Raw genomic sequence first — 17,949 nt, forward strand, 5'->3', positions numbered from 1 at the left:
TTTAGGTAAAAAAAACAACAAGGAAATGCAGTCTTTTCTTTTATAAGGTTTCTATTTACTGGGTTGTACTGGAAGTTTACATGTAACTACAAAACTACCTCTGCTTTGTATACTTCTGTGAAAATCCAATAAACAAAAAAACAAAAAACAAGGAAAACCAGCTCAAAATAGCATTAAGGTTTTTAAATGTAAAAATAAAAACATTTGGAAAATATTATTTTCCTGCGTTTCCGGATTTGTCCAGCAGGTGGCGGTATGCTCCTCAAACTAGGACGGTGAAACATCCAGAAGCAGAAGTAGAAGAAGAAGAAGAAGAAGACAACTCCGCACAAGGATCTTATCTGATTAGCTTTAGTTCCTCTTCTTTTAGAAAATAAACTTTTACTTAAAAAAAATTGATGATCAGAAAAACATATATCCATTATTTTGGAAAACATGGGAAATGAGACTCTCCACGACAGCGGTGGGTCTCACTTGTAGGTGAGAATTTCAACTTGTTTAGTAGATTCATGTCGGTGCTGATCAAAACAAGCTAACCTGTCACCATTAAACCCTTAAAAACTGACATTTCAGGAGTTGATCTGGTCATTTAACCTAATATTACAACAGCTGGCTGTAGTGCATGCTGAGTTCCCGTGTTTTGATTTGAAGTAAGGTTGCAGATATGTTGCTGCAGCTACACTTGTTTCACAGTGAAGCGAAAAAGGCCAGTTTTCTAAACAGAGTTTGGTTATGTTGATTTTGTTGAAACTTGGGCACCTTAAAGTCCACTGATGGGTCAAAGCTGCGTCTAAATGCTCTCACACTTTATGAAAAGTGTGTTAACCTTGTTGTCAGATTCAGACACCTGCATAACTCCAACAAGAGCAGCACAGAGACTAGTTGAAGTGATTTACTTTCTAGGAACTACAGTGAAAGATGAAATCAGGAGCTAGACTCTCCTGCATTGTTCCCTGGTGGTGGATTAACCTACACAACCCTGTCAGACCTGCAGGATCTGTTCCTGCTTGTAACAGCAAGATAAAGACTAGTTTCTGCGTCTAGTGGAACTTCTCTGCTCATCAGAGTGAGTTAGAAAATGTGTCCAGCTCTTTGCTGGACTCAGAACTGAGAAATGTATGTACTTCTGACAAGATGAGCGCATGATGGTGTCTTTTTAGACATAGCTTTCTTGTGTAAAGGGGCTGTTGCATGGCAGCACCTGTGTTCAACTGGACTCCCAGCAGTCTGACCAGCACTGGTTCAGCTGGACCTCCTATGTGATTTCTTGCTTGTGTTGTTCTCTCAGATGTAAGTCGCTTTGGTAAAAGCATCTGCTAAATGACAGTAGTAGTGGTAGTGATAGTGGTAGAAGAGTAAGTTGTATTGGGAGATCTGAAAATAGGAACAGTCAGCCTGGTCTTACCTAGTTAATTCTCAAACAAAGATAGTGATAATTGTGGTGAAAATAAGAAAAGATTTAGCTTTTAATACATTTGCTCAGTTAAATTATTTGTCAATTTCTCACATGTTAATTCTGTTTTTATGAGTGGGCAGAAACTATTAACATTTGGGATGACTTCACAGGTGAGGTAACGCCATGATCTCCGAGGCCGCAGCAGCTGAACACTGACAAGTTTGACTGAGAGGTTTCCCTCACTGCCGTCGTCATGGGGACGACGATGAGCGAGCCGTGTATCTACGACAAGCTGTCGGAGAGCATCGACATCCTCCGCCAGTCGGGCTACCGCTACGGCATGTCAGAAAGGGAGATAGAGAGGTTCATCAAGCAGGTCCTGGAGACCAACGAACCCAGAAGAGAGCCGCCGCAGTTCCCCATCCTGAGAGCTGCCATCAAGGTGAAAAACAGGACATGTTCTACTAGGGCTGGGCGATATGGACCAAAAGTCATATCTCGATATTTTTCTAGCTAAATGGCGATACTCGATATATATCTCGATATTTTTTCTGTGCCTTAATTGGGGTTTCCCCCATAGCATTATAGCATAGCATCTCTGTTAGCTTCATTTTTTTCTGAGGCAAACCCTTAAAAAAAACAGTCAGTTTTAATACAAAGCCTCGTGCCCAATGTCACACAGGTTCCTTTGTTAACAGAGGTCTGCACAATATGAAAATGTATAAAACTAATGAAATAAAAATAAACTTCCTGCATATATAGAATAAAAATGCTTCTTGAATAAAATAAAACAAATATCCCTTTCCTGCATAACAATTAAATTAAAATACACTGTGCAATTAATACAATGTAGACAGTAACAGGCAGACTTTTCCACTGAGGTTGACAGTTGTGCAAATAACAAAACATTTGTGCAAATCTCAATTAAAACATTCAAGTCAATTTGTCACAAAATAAGCTATATCAAAATCATTCAAAAAAAAAATGTAAAAAAAAAAATTTTTTTTTTTTTTTTTTTTTTAAATCGATATAAACGATATTGTCTTGTACCATATCGTGTTTGAAAATATATCGATATATATTAAAATCTCGATATATCGCCCAGCCCTATGTTCTACATTAGTGTCTGAAATCCTTTAGCATGTAAAACACTGCAGGTTAATGACTCATACTTATATCTACACATATGAACATATTATTTCAAGATTAAAAGTTCACTTTTTTTAATTTATGTACTTTGGACCTTTTGAGACTGAGACATTTTTTGGGGTATTATCATCTATGCAGTTTGTGGTGGCGGTGGGCTTCTTGTTGGTGGTGGTGCTGGCCTTCACCTACCCCCAGAGTGCTCCCCCGCTGGGACTGGTCAATCTGGGATGTTACAACTGGTCATCGCCTCTCAGCCACGTTCGCTTGCTCTCCCTGCCCATTGCCAAGAAGTACAATTTGCAAGGTATGAACCATATTGTTTTTTTTAATTTGTCTCAAGTTTTGCATCTTTCTCGAAAATTCATATTTAATTTAATATTTATTTATGCCAATTAAATTCTTTTTCATCCATTTGAGACTGCTTTGATGCTTTTGTCAGTCATACAGTTAAGGCATGTGTGAATACACACATCTCAGCTCAAACTGAGTCACATAGATGTTGAGGCTCCAGGCGTCACACACTGAAGACCAGCTTACATTAGTCAGTCAACCTCAGGCAGTTTTTGAGTTGAACAACCTTCTGACTTCAGCCCAGTGTTTTGTTTCTAACAACTTGGCTGTTCAGCTGCCAGAATGAGTCAGATCAGTGATTTCAAACTTAGTTTTTTTGTTGTTTCCATGTTTGTGTTGCAGGTTTCCATGAGTGGTGGAGTGCAGGCTCTCTCAGGCAGAATCTGGTCAACTGTTCGGGATGCGCAGAGATCTCCTCAGTGCTGGAAGTCCCAGAGAGCCTCAGGGGGACGGTGACCCTGCGACGGGGGCCGCAGCTGGTGCTGCTGAAGGTCAGAGCTCAGTGCAGCTGAAAATGGCTGTTGGATGTCACTTACATGGTTACAAACTTTAACAACAGATGCAAACTAAAAAATCTCTCAGAAACTGCCCTTTTTAACTTATTTTCCTCTTCAAAATCAAAGACTTGTGAGGTGGAAGATGCAGTTGCTTCTGGGAGAATATTTCTGTCTGTGCTGCAGTCCCTCAACACTGACACAGAATAAAGAACTGTTAGCAGTAATACGCTTAGCACACATTCAGTCCCTCATTGTTTGCTCATCCTGCTTTCTGCAGGGCGGGGAGTCCCTCAGCGTCCAGCGGCAGCAGCTTGAGGAGCTGTACTTGGCCCATTCAGGCTCCATGTCCATTCTGCTGGAGGAGGACGATGGGCTGCACAACCACCACCACCTCGGCCTCCCCCAGGGACCTGCTAACTTCACCCTGCTCTGGTAGGCGTCCAAGTTCAGATGAATAGCTTCATAATTCACTTGGTTCTTTGTTCTGATCACATCTGCATCATGCTGTGTAATAAGGACACATGGAATCTACTGCTGATCTGCGTACATATGGATCAGTATCACATCGGGTCGCATGTCAAGCCATGTCTGTTAGTTTTGCATTCAGTTTGCCAGTTGTGCTTCTTTACTTATGAGTATAAATAAATAGATTACAAACGCCGGTCAGAAGTGATGTTGGTACTGATCAGAGCAGGTGTTGGGTAACATCGTCTCCCTGACTACCTGTGTTTCTGCAGGAGGTTCAGCTCTGGGGCCAGGGAGAAAGTGTTGAGGTGGCTCTTCCCGAAGGCGGAGCTCTGCCCCCTGCTGGACGGTGCCGGGACCGTCCTGCAGCGCTGCCTGGTGACCCACAGCACAAACTCGCAGAGCAAAGTGAGTGCAGGTTTCTGAAATTTGTCTTATTTTTAGCTAGAATGTGGTTTTACTGTTCCTGACACAAATGATTGATTTAAAGGAGAGGATGAATGTAAATAATGTTAAATTAATCTTAAAGAATTAAATAGAGGGCAAAATAACAGCAAAGTGAATTCATTATTGCATATTTTTCCTAAATGGTGCTGATGTTTGACACTGCTGAAACACGAGGAAGATCATTAAACAACCTGTAATGAAATATTTTTGCTAGTGATGCACCGATTGTTCGGTAACCGAAATTGTTCGGCCGAAAATGGCAAAAAAACACTTTCGGTGTTCGGTGGAATAAGTGGGAAAAAAACCGAACAATTAATAACGGCGTTGTAATATAAATAGACTGGCCGCTCCGTAACTGTTGCGCACCACAAACATAAATCGTTGGCCAACCAAAAACTAACCACATAAGAATTTTACCTAACATTCACCAGCAGGTGGAACCAAAACAACATAAATCAATCTATTACAGGTGCATTTAGATGAGGAAATCAAACAGCGAAGAGCGTGGAGTGAAGTGGTGCAAACATGTCAGCAGTGTGGAAGTATTTTAGAGTGGCAAAGAATAAAACAAGAATGGCTGTTTGCAACGAATGTTCTGCTCAAATATCTAGAGGGGGCACATCTGCAAAGTTTTTCAGTACTACAAGTTTGATTTATCATTTGAAATGATAAAAAACCCTGAGCGCTTTAATGCATTTTTATTGTTTTAAGGCCTATGTTACAATGTTCAGTCAGTTAAGCCTAACGTAAGCTCAAAGATGGCCAAAAAATGTATTTTGCTAATTTATTTATTTTAAGTTATTGTTCTTTACTGGTATAATGTCTGCTGGAATATTTAAGAAATGCTGGGAAATTAAAAAATGTTCAGTTTTTTATGTTCAACAAATGTTTTCTACCTTGTAATTTTGTAAAAGATATTTTTCTTTTAAAAGCATGCCTAAATCAAATGTATTTGATTTATGCAATGGTGAAAAAATTTTCAAAATAAATGAAAAACTGCGAAGAACCATGTTCGGTATTGTTCGGTATTCGGCCAAGTGTTTATTATTATTTTCGGTTTCGGTTTTGGCCACAAATTTTCATTTCGGTGCATCACTAATTTATGCTCTCCTTTTTCAGAAAGCCCTTTATTTGTGTGAGAAATATAGAAACAGAAATTATTTTTGGTTGAATTAAAATAGAGAGTTGAAAATGAGTTCAGATGCAGTTCTACTTGGTTCAGAAGGATATCCCTGAACGCTGCATCTTCTGTCTTGTAGAAAAGCGTTGAACATCTGTGGTGTCAAAGTAAAGCCGCAGGCTTGGTTGTGACAGGAATCTGTGTCTCAGGGTGTCGGGGTGCTTGGCTGGGTGGTGGTGGGAGAGGGACTGCCGACAGTGCGAGTCCTGCCTGTACAGCGCTGCCAGAAGCACTGCAGCTCCTTCAACCTGTGGCTGACACCTGGAGACATGGGTAACTTCTGCAGCTGCACATTTCAACACTAACCTCATCTATTTCTTTATTATTTAACTTGTTTGTTTTTTTTTAACCAGAGAGGAAAAACTACTGTTATTTACAATTACCACTCTTAATTATGGTGTAGACATAAAATACTTAGAATAGAATAGAATAAGCTTTATTGGCCAAGTATGGTGGCACATTTACACTATAAAAATGTAAATAAAACTGCCATCATAGAAGTTTAAAACTATATTAAAGACAGCAGACACAATTTATACCTTTTCGAAGAGTCAGTGTGTCATGTGTTTTGTTAAATGTTTTACTCTAAGGTATTCTGATTAGAACATTGATTGTACAACAATGAATTGTTCTTCTGATATTTTAAAACAGATCTACTCTAACATCGGTCTGAAGTTATTCTGTTCAGGTGACATGTGACATGCTGCTACTGAAGCTGTCTGATCTCACTACTCACTGACGACGGTGTCTTCTGTGGTTTGTGCAGTGTACGCCGACCCTCGGTACTGGCAGATGGAGCTGTTCCCCGGCCGCGGCCAGAACATCGTCTGTGACGGCTCAGCCTTTTAGCCGAAACGCATGCGGACTTCAGGACCGGGGTGTGGCGCACAATTCAGTTGTGAATGTTTGGTTTTGTGCTAAAGCGTTTTTGGAGCTTGTTGGTCTTTCCGTGTTTCTGCACATTGATGCCTTATAAACCCCCCTCCCCTCGGTCTTTCGTTTGGCACTGATGATCCTGCCAGCAGCCTCAGACCTGGAAACTTCTGCAATACCAGAAGTCAGTTTGGAGAACCAGGACCTAACATAGATTCATCTGATGAACGAGATCAGCGGATTCAGAAATGACTTTTTGACTTTCTTCTTTTTGTCAAACAGCTTAAAATCATCGGTGCTTGTGCCACAACTTCCAACTGATTTAAAGCAATTAAGAAAAAAGGTCACTGTCCCTGGCTCCCTGGTCCCTGAACTCAGAATTGTTGCCATCATCTCCACCTTAGTGATCTTAAATCAGGGTTTTCTGTTGTACTAATTTCTCACTGAAGAATAGAAAATAGTGACAAGAAAACTGAGCACATTATTTGTCTTTTGTGCCAAAGTTTGAAATAACGTCTTGCAATTGGGCTGTAAGAAAATTTTCAGAATAATTATTCCTAAATTAACTTAATTTGAGAAACCACTGTTGCGAGGCTCCGTTACTATCTAGAAAACTTCCCCCATTTAACTTTTTGGTCAGAAGTTTTGTGATTTCAAATATTGAGTAATAAATGATGACTATTAAGGTGGCTGGTGTTCAAATGGATGCCTGAAGAGAGCAAAAAGTGAGTGCAGCGAAGCATCAAAATGTGCGTTCCTCTTAGGCAACAATATGAAGAACAACCAAACTTCCAGCTGCAGAGAAATTCACTAATCAGTCTGCAATTATTTGCTTTGAAAAAGCCGTCTGTGGACATCCACAAAGCTGCTGCTCACCTGCAGCCTCACATTATGTACTTTACCTGCTTCTTTCCTCACTGATAGTTCACCCCATTTAAAGCGACAACCGTTTTCCGTTATGCCCAGCACCACGGACAGCGCTCATCTGATCAAACAGGGCTAGAAGAAGGGCTGCAGAAGTCTAAGGCAACTCTTAGTCTCGCCATTTTAACAAAATATTTCAGTTTTGTATTCCACTCACTTTTAGATGCAAACAGAAATAATGTTGAATATTCTCTTCCACCTCCAAGAGTTAAATCTGTGCTCGATTCTTGCAGAGATCACACAAACATACTGCTTTTTTTTCTGTAGTCATTATTTTCTGACCTTTTGTGTGGTTTTATGTTGTGTACAAATTGTGCTGAAGTCAGCCAATAGGTTTTTGTTGTTTAAAAAAAAAATAGGCCCACAATCAGTCAACTGATGAATCGCTCTACATCTAACATTATTATCACTGATTAATAAGTATAGATGGACATTAAAACTTTGATTAAAATCAAGATTATTGATGCCTAAAACTTTTGCATAGTAATGTAAGTGCAATTTTTTCCCGCTTATCTTGTCATTTAAAGGGATTTTTGTGATTTTTATCATCAACATGGACAAAAAAAAAAACATGATCAAGTTTTAATTTGTCCCCAAAATGTGTGTGAAAGTAAACATGGAAAAACAGAATGACATGGCACCTCGAATCCTATTAAATCAACCATGTGGGGAATAGCACGGAAATCAATGATTTAGTTGAAAACTAAAGTACCTATAATCACGATATTGAAAAGTCGCCTAATATTCACAGGCCTCAGTAAGGATTCACTTAAGCTTAGGCTTTAACAGTAAAATGCTGCTCACATCACCCTCTTCTGCTTCTGGAACAACATGGAAATGATACAAAGTGATGTTTCTGTCTTGAAGATACAATCTTTAAATGTAAACGGTTTAAGCAGGCACTGCAAATATAAGAACACATCAAAGTAAAAACTGGAATTAAATGTGTTAAAATGACATTTCTTCTTTTTCACTGGACGATGTTTGTCTAAAATGTTAATTTTCTTTCTATTCTAAAATACTCAAGTGGTGGGAAAAATTGACCTTTCAAAATGTAATTTAAACAGTTATACAAAAAATCTGTTTCACCAGCTTCAGTTTGGTTATTTATTGTTTTCAATGTGTATCTACAAAATCCTTCATTTAAATAACAATATGTTGTAATATATTTTTGATTAATGTTGAGTTTAAGAACAAAGTGACAGTGGAGGATATATTTTGTGCATAATTGGAATTTGAAAATCTAAATATTATTAAAAATGTTTGCCAAAGTTAACGCTTCTGGAGTCAAAGTTTGTTTTACAAACCTTTTTTTTTGTTTGTTTTTAAGAAAAAGTGTCTGACTTGCACACACAAAAAAAAAAAGACAAAATAACAATTAAAATGTGCTTGTTATTTGCTTGTATCTGTTTGAACTGGTCGACTCAGTCAAGATGGTTTTATTGAAGGCAATTTAAGATAAATGTATTGTCAAGAATCCACAACTAACCGTGACAAATTAATGCAATTCATTGTTTTGGATTTTTTGATTCAGCTGAATATTCATCATAAAAAAGGGTTTACCATTGATTTAAAATGATGGTACCCTGAACTTTTGCACAACCTTTTTTGTTCCCATTAAAGATACAGACCCCCAGATTCAGAGCCATGTAAAAAGATGTGAATAATGATCTGAATGAAGCACGATGATAAGGTGTAAACATAGTAAAACCCAAACCTGAAATTTTCCATGAACAGGAACTTCTTTTCCAGAACATTTTTATCAAAACTAATAGGTTTACAGATTATTTTTAAACCCACAGTGATTCTGTTTTTTTGAAAGGGACTGAATTCTATATTAGTTTTTATTTCCATTTATTTTTGTTTTGAAATGGAAACCTGGCAGCAAGGTTCACAAATTGAGAATCAGTTTATCATGAGTTCGTTATTGAGAACGTTGTAATTCTCACAAGTCTGCAGGATTGAATGCACGACATTGGGAGTTGTGTTTTAATTGTACTACTTCAAGAACACAAGTTAAATTTGTCAGTCACTGAACTTGGTGCTCGTATAGTTACTGTAATGCAAAACTGAGTTCCCTGACCGGGAATCGAACCCGGGCCGCGGCGGTGAGAGCGCCGAATCCTAACCACTAGACCACCAGGGACCTGAAAAAGCGCTTTGACCCGATTCAAGTGTCTTACCTCAACAACAATTATTCGCAACCGCGCTATATGTGGGCTAGAAATGCAGAGATGCAGAGATCATGTGATTGTATTTAAAGTAATTTAAATTAAATCCCCAACGTGGCTGCGTGTATGTGTGTGTGTGCGTGCGTGCGCGGGCACATGTTTTATGTGCATCAGATTTTTTATTTAATTTATCAGGATATTTAATTGTGCAGATGTCGACGACACAGGTGCAAGTCATTCATAATCAGGTAATGAAACTCCTCCCCGCAGCATCCACACCGGCAGGCACAGAGACCCTCATGACATTTCATTAGATTATTTTGAAAAAAGCCTCCTTTTTTCCGATTTGCGTTTCAAAATCGGAAATAGAATGAACGGAAGGTACACGGACCAATATAGTCGAAGAAAATGTAATTTTAAACATATACTTGCCCGAACAACTTTAAAGCAGATCAGTGTTTCTGTTGTTGGAATTAAGTTATGGAATTCACTACATGATGATTTAAAGGGCTGTATAAACATATTTCAGTTTAGAAAAAAATAGCACTGTATCGATGAAATAGTTAAGATTTATAATATATGCGTATGGAGACAGACGATCTATCTTTGATTTTTTTTGTTTTATTTGCCTTGTGATGTTAACTGAGTAATTGTAATTGTGCAGACCATCTGTTATTATTGTTCAATTTTGTTTTGAGGGACGGGCAGGTATAGTAAGATTTTCTTCTTCCTGCTCCTTTCTGGTTATGGAATATGCTTTAGTTGATGATTGTGTTGTTGTTATTTGTTTTTTCTGTTTGATCGGAATAAATGAAAAATGAAGTAAATGATACTTTAGTCAGAGAAGAGGGGGAGTAGCGTGATGACATTTGTGACTTTTTAAATGCCAAATGGTGCCGTTTACAGCACCTGTTACAGAAGCCTTATGACTTATTTATTGACATTTGGAACTGAGTTACGTAGCTAACTTTACCCGCTGCTTGCATATGTTATGTCAATTTGCAGAAAATGAAGAGAAAAGTCCAAAGAAATTTCTACTTTTTTTATGAAGAAAGAGTGAGAGAAAGAGTCGACAGGGAAGCAGCAGAGGCTTGGTGAGGAGGAAAAAGAGGAGGATGGTATATCAGTAGGCATTCCGTACTTCTCAGCCTGTATACTACAACAGTAGAATACAATCCTGTAATGATGGCGTTTAGTTTTGGTGTCCACCCCAAGAATTTAAGTGGTCCCATCTGGCCACCCCTATGAAAAACTTTTGGAGGCGCCCCTGCATCCAAGGCATCAGGCATACCTGCTAGATAAGGTAATAAGATAAATAATAAGGTTGAGTCAGTTTCTCTAATTGGTATAGAACGTTGTGTGTAAGAGTTGAATGTAGATTATTGATTTTTTGATGATAATACTCTAAAAGCGCCTATTTGTTAGAGTCAAAGTGCCTTAACCTTGTGGAAAAGCTGTATGATCTCAGCGCTCCCTGTTAACACGTTGAAAAATGTGTGGATAGAGTGAGCAAGAGCTCTCTCTGCTGGTCAAAAAAAGCTTACAGCACCTGCTATTCAATACTAATTTTTCCAACAATTTTCCAACAAAAAAATGGATGTGTTACTGTTACACCACTTTTTTGTGTTACATTTTTTTGCATGGAAGAATATTTTGACATGTTTTAAATAACAGGTTAAATATAGTTTGATATTGTCCTCACAATGTAAAACCATAATGACACATTCTCTTTCTCGCAGCTTTCTAATCAACTTTTCTCTTCATTAATTCCTCATCAACGACGTTCTTGAAGTGTTAAAACCAGGAGTGGTTGATTTCTTTGTTGCTGGACAGTAGGTGAAAATTTTTTCTGACTGCTGGGCGGTGGTACAGCTACGAAGCAATTGCTACCCTCACTGCATGATGACCTCTGAAATTGGATGGAGGGAGCCTGTGGTTGTGCAGGAACCACCGGGAGTACGGGTGCTGCAGAGACTCTGGACGCTATGCGTGTGGGCACGGCGGGCTTAGGCTGAATGGGCCTGAGCGCCAGTTCTCCACCATCTAACCTGAATATAAAACATAGATGTGATGATGAGTATGATTTACTGTATGTCCACACTACAAGTGTTGTACATTTTCACTTTTGTAGGAGGTGAAATTAAGCGTTAACCAACTTACTTCCGCTTGTCACCATGCCTTTTACCAGCAACATGATGAACATCCTGGAACTGCACCTGAGGTCGATCTGGTGGTGGTAGAGATGTTGGCAGAGTTGGTGCTGCTGGCATTTGTTCCTGTGAAAGTACTGTCCGGTGAGGCTTTGCTGTTGGGGTTACTGTAGCCCTGTAGTTGTCCTTCTTCTCTTCTCTTGAGATGAAATTGGAGATGGATCTGGCATTCAGATTGGGCAGAGGAATAGAGAGTGCGCAGAGGATGGAGTCGGCTCTAACTCTCTCAACAATTCTTTATGCCTCCCTTTATGGCGGCTGTTATTTTACTGAGAGAGGAGAGGCGACTGGTTGGTTGTCGACTTTTGAGCATCTTGATGACGATGTGCAACAGACAAATCTGATCAGATCCTCTGTCACTTGTGCTGCCTGAGGGTACCGCATCCAAGGTCTGGGGTGTGTCGGTCCCAAGACACCGGCCAAACAGGGTGTAGCCCCACCTGGACTCGTACCGTGTCCGTTTCACAAAGTTGGCAGCAATCTTCCCATGCTCCTGAAGAGAACTGGCAGCAGTGGCAATCTTCTGCCTGAGGTCAGCTGGGACAAGGTGATGGTGACTGTTGTCAGCCAGTTCAAGAATCAGTAAGGCCAACGCCTCTACTTCCTCTGTTCCGGCCCGATCCAGATTTCTCTGGCTCACTCACATCCTGCAGAGGGGGACTATCCTCCTCCACCACCTGTTCTGCTTGCTTGAGGATAACGTGTTTCCTACAGACGACATCAATAGGATCCTCATCTGAAGGCATGTTGATACCCTCATCTGCCATCTCCTCCTTGCTTTGCTCAGCTGACTCCTCTCCGTCACGAGCCTGCTCTTCCTCAACTGTAAATATGTAATTGTACTAATCACAAATGGCCAGTTCCAACAGCCACTTGTTGATTAATGCACACACAGACATACCGATATATGCACACTTTCTTTGTTTTATATGGATATTACATTTAACATTTATATCATGTTAACTGCAGTGTTGTGCATAAACAAGTTCAAATGAACGCGTTCATTAAACACGTTCATTTCTGTGAGAACATTGAACTGAGGTTGATCTGCTGGTGGTACAGATGTTGGCAGAGTTGGCGCTCCTGTTGGTGTTCCTGTGAAAGTACTGTCCGGTGAGGCTTTGCTGTTGGTGTTACTGTAGCCCTGTAGTTGGCCTTCTTCTCTTCTCTTGAGATGAAATTGGAGATGGATCTGGCATTCAGATTGGGCAGAGGAATGGAGAGAGCGCAGAGGATGGAGTCGGCTCTAACTCTCTCAACAATCCTTTATGCCTCCCTTTATGGCGCCTGTTATTTTACTGAGAGAGGAGAGGCGACTGGTTGGTGGTCGACTTTTGAGCATCTTGATGACGATGTGCAACAGACAACTCTGATCGGATCCTCTGTCACTTGTGCTGCCTGAGGGTACCGCATCCAATGTCTGGGGTCTGTCAGTCCCAAGACACCGGCCAAACAGGGTGTAGCCCCACCTGGACTCGTACCGTGTCCGTTTCACAAAGTTGGCAGCAATCTTCCCATGCTCCTGAAGAGAACTGGCAGCAGTGGCAATCTTCTGCCTGAGGTCAGCTGGGACAAGGTGAGAAACAGCAAAACGCAGTTCCCTGACCGGGAATCGAACCCGGGCCGCGGCGGTGAGAGCGCCGAATCCTAACCACTAGACCATCAGGGATGTGAGCAAGCCACGTGACCCGGTTTAAATTCGGGTGCCATGTCTGCTAACTCTATATCAGGTATTTCTTTCTTTTTTAATTGTTTCTGTTTATTATAATTCTCAATATTTGGTTTGTTATCTTCTATGTACCTTGTGTAATTAAGTTCTTTGTCATGGTTTCAATGCCTTATTTACGGTGGCCGACAAGGGCCAAATGCGCTGCAACAGCCTAATGCGTCTCAGTTAAAGGAGCATGAGGCTCCTTTTAAGAAATTAGACTCTCTAGCGCCACCATTCGCAACGACGGCCGTCGGGGGTACTGCAGCCAACAGTGAAGCCGGCACGGGAGAACGGGGAGAACGCGCATGCAGCGTCATGTGACGTCACATCCGCAGGACAGCACGGGAAATTCGGCCCCACAATTGCAGCACATTTTGCAGCACACAGCCTGTTCAAGGCAACGGAGAGATACACTAGAGGGCTCACTCTTTTTGGTTTGGAACGCTTCATCTGACATTATTGCCTTTTGTGTTTGCTGGCTTGTAGTCATCTGCTGTATTTCTATGCAATCATCAGACAACTTTGCTGTAAACTTTAAAACTGTTGTTAAATGGCAGTGGACCTCGTTTTATTTACTGGAGGGAACGAGGGAGCTGGACTCTGCAGTGGTGCTGGAGGTGCTGATACCTGTAATAAACAAGAGTAAACGGTAAATACTTCTGACGAAAGGAACACATCGGTTTTTACCATATTTGGCATGTTAAAGGAGCCGTCTGTAAGAAATGGCCAAAACTGGTACTGCAGTCACTTACAAAATATTGTTGAGTGGCGGGTACCCTCCCCCTCCTCCCCCCGACCAGAGGTTGCCAGGTTGGCTGCAGAATGCAGCAGGAACGTAGGCTGCCATGGCTGCCATAATTAGAGCAGAGCTGGCAACCCGGATGCCGAAACAATACTGACTTCGTGATTGGGAGATAGGTGGAGGGTGGAGCTTCAGAAACAATACTGACTTCGTGATTGGGAGATAGGTGGAGGGTGGAGCTTCAGGCCAAAACAAAAAATGACAACATAAACATCAGTTGAGGGCTGCAACTCCTCTTTTTAAACTGGAATATCCTGGCTTGAGTGCTGCTGTCAGTGACATAAGTATTTGAAATGAACATGATTTTTAAATGTCTGTTGACATATCGTGGTCATTTTATGATTCGTTTTATTATTGCTCTTACATACAGCTCCTTTAAAGCAGGAACGCTAAACTCCTGAAGAATGAGCAGGCACGGCACCACAATTTCAAACGGGGTCACCTGGCACCCCCATGTCCCTGATGGTCTAGTGGTTAGGATTCGGCGCTCTCACCGCCGCGGCCCGGGTTCGATTCCCGGTCAGGGAACTCAGTTTTGCTATATCTTTGTCGGGATCAAATGCACACCAAGTTCAACTCAAAGAAACTTCTTTGGTTTACTGTTGAAGTAGTATGATTGAAACAGACCCACCTTTTGTGTAAAAAAGTCCTGCAGATTTTGAAAATGAATTACAACTTTCTGAATAATGACCTCATTATAAGCTGATTCTCAGCTTGTGAACTTTGCTGCCAGCTTTCCATTTCAAAGTAAATAAAAAGTGAAATAACAAAAACTAAAATAGAATTTAGTCCTTCTAAAAAACAGAATCACTGTGAGGTTAAAAACAATCTGTAAGTCTATTTGTTTTGATAAAAATGTTCTGGAAAATAATTTCCTGTTCATGGAGAGTTTCAGGTTTGTGTTTTACGATGATTACACCTTATTATCGTGCTTTATTCAGTGCTTCTGGCAGTGCTGTACAGGCAGGACTCTGCCGGCAGCCCCTCTCCCACCACCACCCTGACCCAGCCCAGCACCCCGACACCTGAGACACACACATCCCGTCACAACGCAGCCTGCGGCTTTACTTTGACACCACAGACATTAAACGCTTTTCTAAAGCGTTTTTCAATTCTCCAGATGTATTTTAATTCAACCAAGAAAAAATGCTGTTTCTATATTTCTTACACAAATTAATGGGTTTTTGAAATAGTCAGGCAAAAATATTTAACCACAGGTTGTTTAATGATCTTCCTCGTGTTTTAGCAGAGCAACAGCTATTCTTCTTGGAGTCCACCTCAATAACTGTATTTTATACAATGCAAAACATGTTATATGTCTTGATACAAAAAAACAAAGAAGTTCCTTTGGGTCACTGAACTTGGTGCTTTATAGACACTTTACTGATCCCGGTGTCGTGCCAAAAAGTGATTGCCTGCCAGAATCTGATTTCTCCCCTGAAAATGCGTCTTTTTACCTGCCAAAAATTGATTGAAGGCCAAACACAGTTAATGAAAGGTTGTTTCTACCTAAATATGATTTGATCTCATTCTTGAGCTTCATAATAAACACTAGAGCTCACAGGATTGCTTTTAACTCTTTTAAAGGACCATTACAACACAAAATAGGCATTTTCACCTGCCAAAAATGGATTGAAGGCGAAATACAGTTAATAAAAAGTTGTTTCTGCCTAAATATGACTTGATCTCATTCTTGAGCTTCATAATCTGAAAATTTGACGTTTCAGCGCTATCTAAGGGCTGCTGTGCGCGCTCCCGCGGCCACAAATCAGATTCTGGCACGCAATCACTTTTTGGCACGACACCGGCAAAGAAACAGCAAAACTAAGTTCCCTGACCGGGAATCGAACCCGGGCCGCGGCGGTGAGAGCGCCGAATCCTAACCACTAGACCATCAGGGATGTGAGGAAGCCACGTGACCCGGTTTAAATTCCGGTGCAATGTCTGCTAACTCTATATCAGGTATTTGTTTCTGGTTTCTGTTTATTATAATTCTCAATATTTGGTTTGTTATCTTCTATATAGCCTACCTTGTGTAATTAAGTTCTTTGTCATGGTTTCAATGCCTTATTGTATGTAAACGATACATTTTCAATAAAAAACAAAAAAAAAATTACTCTATATCAGGAATCTAGCTTTCCTGCTTTAACGTGCCAAATACGACAAAAATGAGTGGTAACTTTTGTCAGAAGTATTTACCGTTTGCAGTGTTTACTCTTGCAGGTATCATCACGTCCAGCACCACTGCAGAGTTCAGCTCCCTCATTCCCTCCAGTAAATAAAACGAGGTCCACTGCCATTTAACAACAGTTTGTCCTCAGGAGAACTGCTAAGAGCCTTTTTGAGGTTCCTATGAAATGGCTACTAAATGCTGGCGCCCCCTGCTGGACAGTGCCAGAAATAATTATGGCATATTCCCTTCAACCTCTCACAAACATCCGGCTTTTTTTCTGTAGTCATTATTTTCTGACATTTGTGTGTTTTATGTTGTGTACAAATTGTGCTGAAGTCAGCCAAAAGGTTTTTGTTGTTCATAAAAAAAAAAGGCCCACAATCAGTCAACTGATGAATCGCTCTACATCTAACATTATTATCACTGATTAATAAGTATAGATGGACATTAAAATTGATTAAAATCAAGATTGTTGATGCCTGAAACGTTTGCACACTACTGTAAGTGCAATTCTTTCTGGCTTATCTTGTAATCTAAAGGGATTTTTGTGATTTTTATCGTTGATATGGAAAAAAAAAACATGATCAAGTTTTAATTTGTCCCCAGAATGTCTGTGAAAGTACACAAGAAGAAACCGAATGACACAGCACCTCGAATCCTATTAAATCAACCATGTGGGGAATAGCACAGAGATCAATGATTTAGTTGAAAATGCTGCTCACGTCACCTTCTTCTGCTTCTGGAACAACATAGAAATGATACAAAGTGATGTTTCTGTCTTGAAGATACAATCTTTAAATGTAAATGGTTTAAGCAGGCACTGCAAATATAAGAACACATTAAAGTAAAAACTGGACTGTTAAAATGACATTTCTTCTTTTTTCAGTGTAGTCTGTCTTTTTAATTGGACAATGTTTGTCTAAAATGTTAATTTTCTTTCTATTCTAACATATTCAAGTGGTGGAAAAACAAACTTTTCAAAATTTAAACAGTTAAACAAAAGTCTGTTTCACCAGCTTCAGTTTGGTTAAAATTCTTCATTTAAATAACAGTATGTTATAATATATTTTTGATTAATGTATAATATTATTAAACATGTTTGCCAAAGTTAACGCTCCTGGAGTCAAAGTTTGTTTTACAAACCTTTTTTCCAATATTTTTAAACATGAGGTCGTTATTCAGAAAGTTGTAATTCTCACAAGTCCGCAGGATTTCATGCACAAAACTGGGTCCTTGTTTAATCTTACTACTTTAATAGTAAAACTGAGACGCTTCTTTGAGTCACTGAACTTTGGTGCTCGGTTACACACTTAATTGATCCCGACAAAAGATGCAGGAAAAACTAAGTTCCCTGACCGGGAATCGAACCCGGGCCGCGGCGGTGAGAGCGCCGAATCCTAACCACTAGACCATCAGGGACCTGGGGGAGCCTCAAAACCCGGTTTGAATTCGGGGTGCCATGTCAGCTAACTGGTATCGATTCCCTTATTATTTATTATAATATATTATATATTATATATATATATATATATATATATATATATATATATATATATATATATATATATATATATATATATACATTTATTATATATGTTAA

General features: G+C 40.0%; 1 protein-coding gene and 5 non-coding genes across 9 annotated transcripts; 2 read left to right on the plus strand and 4 right to left on the minus strand.

Annotated features, from left to right (window-relative positions):
• The first annotated feature begins 302 nt into the window (after nucleotides 1-302).
• Nucleotides 303-7,440, plus strand: c8h6orf89 (chromosome 8 C6orf89 homolog). Of its 4 annotated transcripts, XM_061726991.1 has the most exons (9): nucleotides 303-480; nucleotides 1,567-1,838; nucleotides 2,684-2,849; nucleotides 3,239-3,387; nucleotides 3,671-3,825; nucleotides 4,131-4,266; nucleotides 5,620-5,758; nucleotides 6,252-6,363; nucleotides 6,511-7,440. In XM_061726991.1, exons 2-8 carry the CDS (start codon nucleotides 1,650-1,652, stop codon nucleotides 6,332-6,334), a joined length of 1,017 nt encoding a protein of 338 aa, XP_061582975.1. In that variant the 5' UTR covers nucleotides 303-480; nucleotides 1,567-1,649; the 3' UTR covers nucleotides 6,335-6,363; nucleotides 6,511-7,440. The 4 variants fall into 4 exon arrangements, with proteins under 4 accessions (XP_061582975.1, XP_061582974.1, XP_061582978.1 ...); XM_061726990.1 differs by having other exon boundaries at nucleotides 6,252-7,440; XM_061726994.1 differs by having other exon boundaries at nucleotides 5,635-5,758; nucleotides 6,252-7,440.
• Nucleotides 7,441-9,356: 1,916 nt separating this feature from the next.
• Nucleotides 9,357-9,428, minus strand: trnae-cuc (transfer RNA glutamic acid (anticodon CUC)). Its single transcript has one exon. It is a non-coding gene; the product is annotated as a tRNA-Glu (tRNA).
• A 3,832-nt stretch (nucleotides 9,429-13,260) lies between these two features.
• Nucleotides 13,261-13,332, minus strand: trnae-cuc (transfer RNA glutamic acid (anticodon CUC)). The gene has a single exon. It is a non-coding gene; the product is annotated as a tRNA-Glu (tRNA).
• Nucleotides 13,333-14,632: 1,300 nt separating this feature from the next.
• trnae-cuc (transfer RNA glutamic acid (anticodon CUC)) lies at nucleotides 14,633-14,704 on the plus strand. The gene has a single exon. It is a non-coding gene; the product is annotated as a tRNA-Glu (tRNA).
• Nucleotides 14,705-16,005: 1,301 nt separating this feature from the next.
• trnae-cuc (transfer RNA glutamic acid (anticodon CUC)) lies at nucleotides 16,006-16,077 on the minus strand. The gene has a single exon. It is a non-coding gene; the product is annotated as a tRNA-Glu (tRNA).
• A 1,619-nt stretch (nucleotides 16,078-17,696) lies between these two features.
• Nucleotides 17,697-17,768, minus strand: trnae-cuc (transfer RNA glutamic acid (anticodon CUC)). The gene has a single exon. It is a non-coding gene; the product is annotated as a tRNA-Glu (tRNA).
• Nucleotides 17,769-17,949: the final 181 nt, after the last annotated feature.

Source organism: Cololabis saira, chromosome 8 (assembly GCF_033807715.1).
Source record: "Cololabis saira isolate AMF1-May2022 chromosome 8, fColSai1.1, whole genome shotgun sequence".
NCBI lineage: Eukaryota > Metazoa > Chordata > Actinopteri > Beloniformes > Belonidae > Cololabis > Cololabis saira.

Coding starts and splice junctions, on each gene's coding strand:
- c8h6orf89 (XM_061726990.1), top strand. CDS start 1,650: ATGGGGACGACGATGAGCGAGCCGTGTATCTACGACAAGCTGTCGGAG. Junction 2,850..3,238: donor CAAGAAGTACAATTTGCAAG/GTATGAACCATA, acceptor TTTGTGTTGCAG/GTTTCCATGAGTGGTGGAGT. Junction 3,388..3,670: donor CGCAGCTGGTGCTGCTGAAG/GTCAGAGCTCAG, acceptor TGCTTTCTGCAG/GGCGGGGAGTCCCTCAGCGT.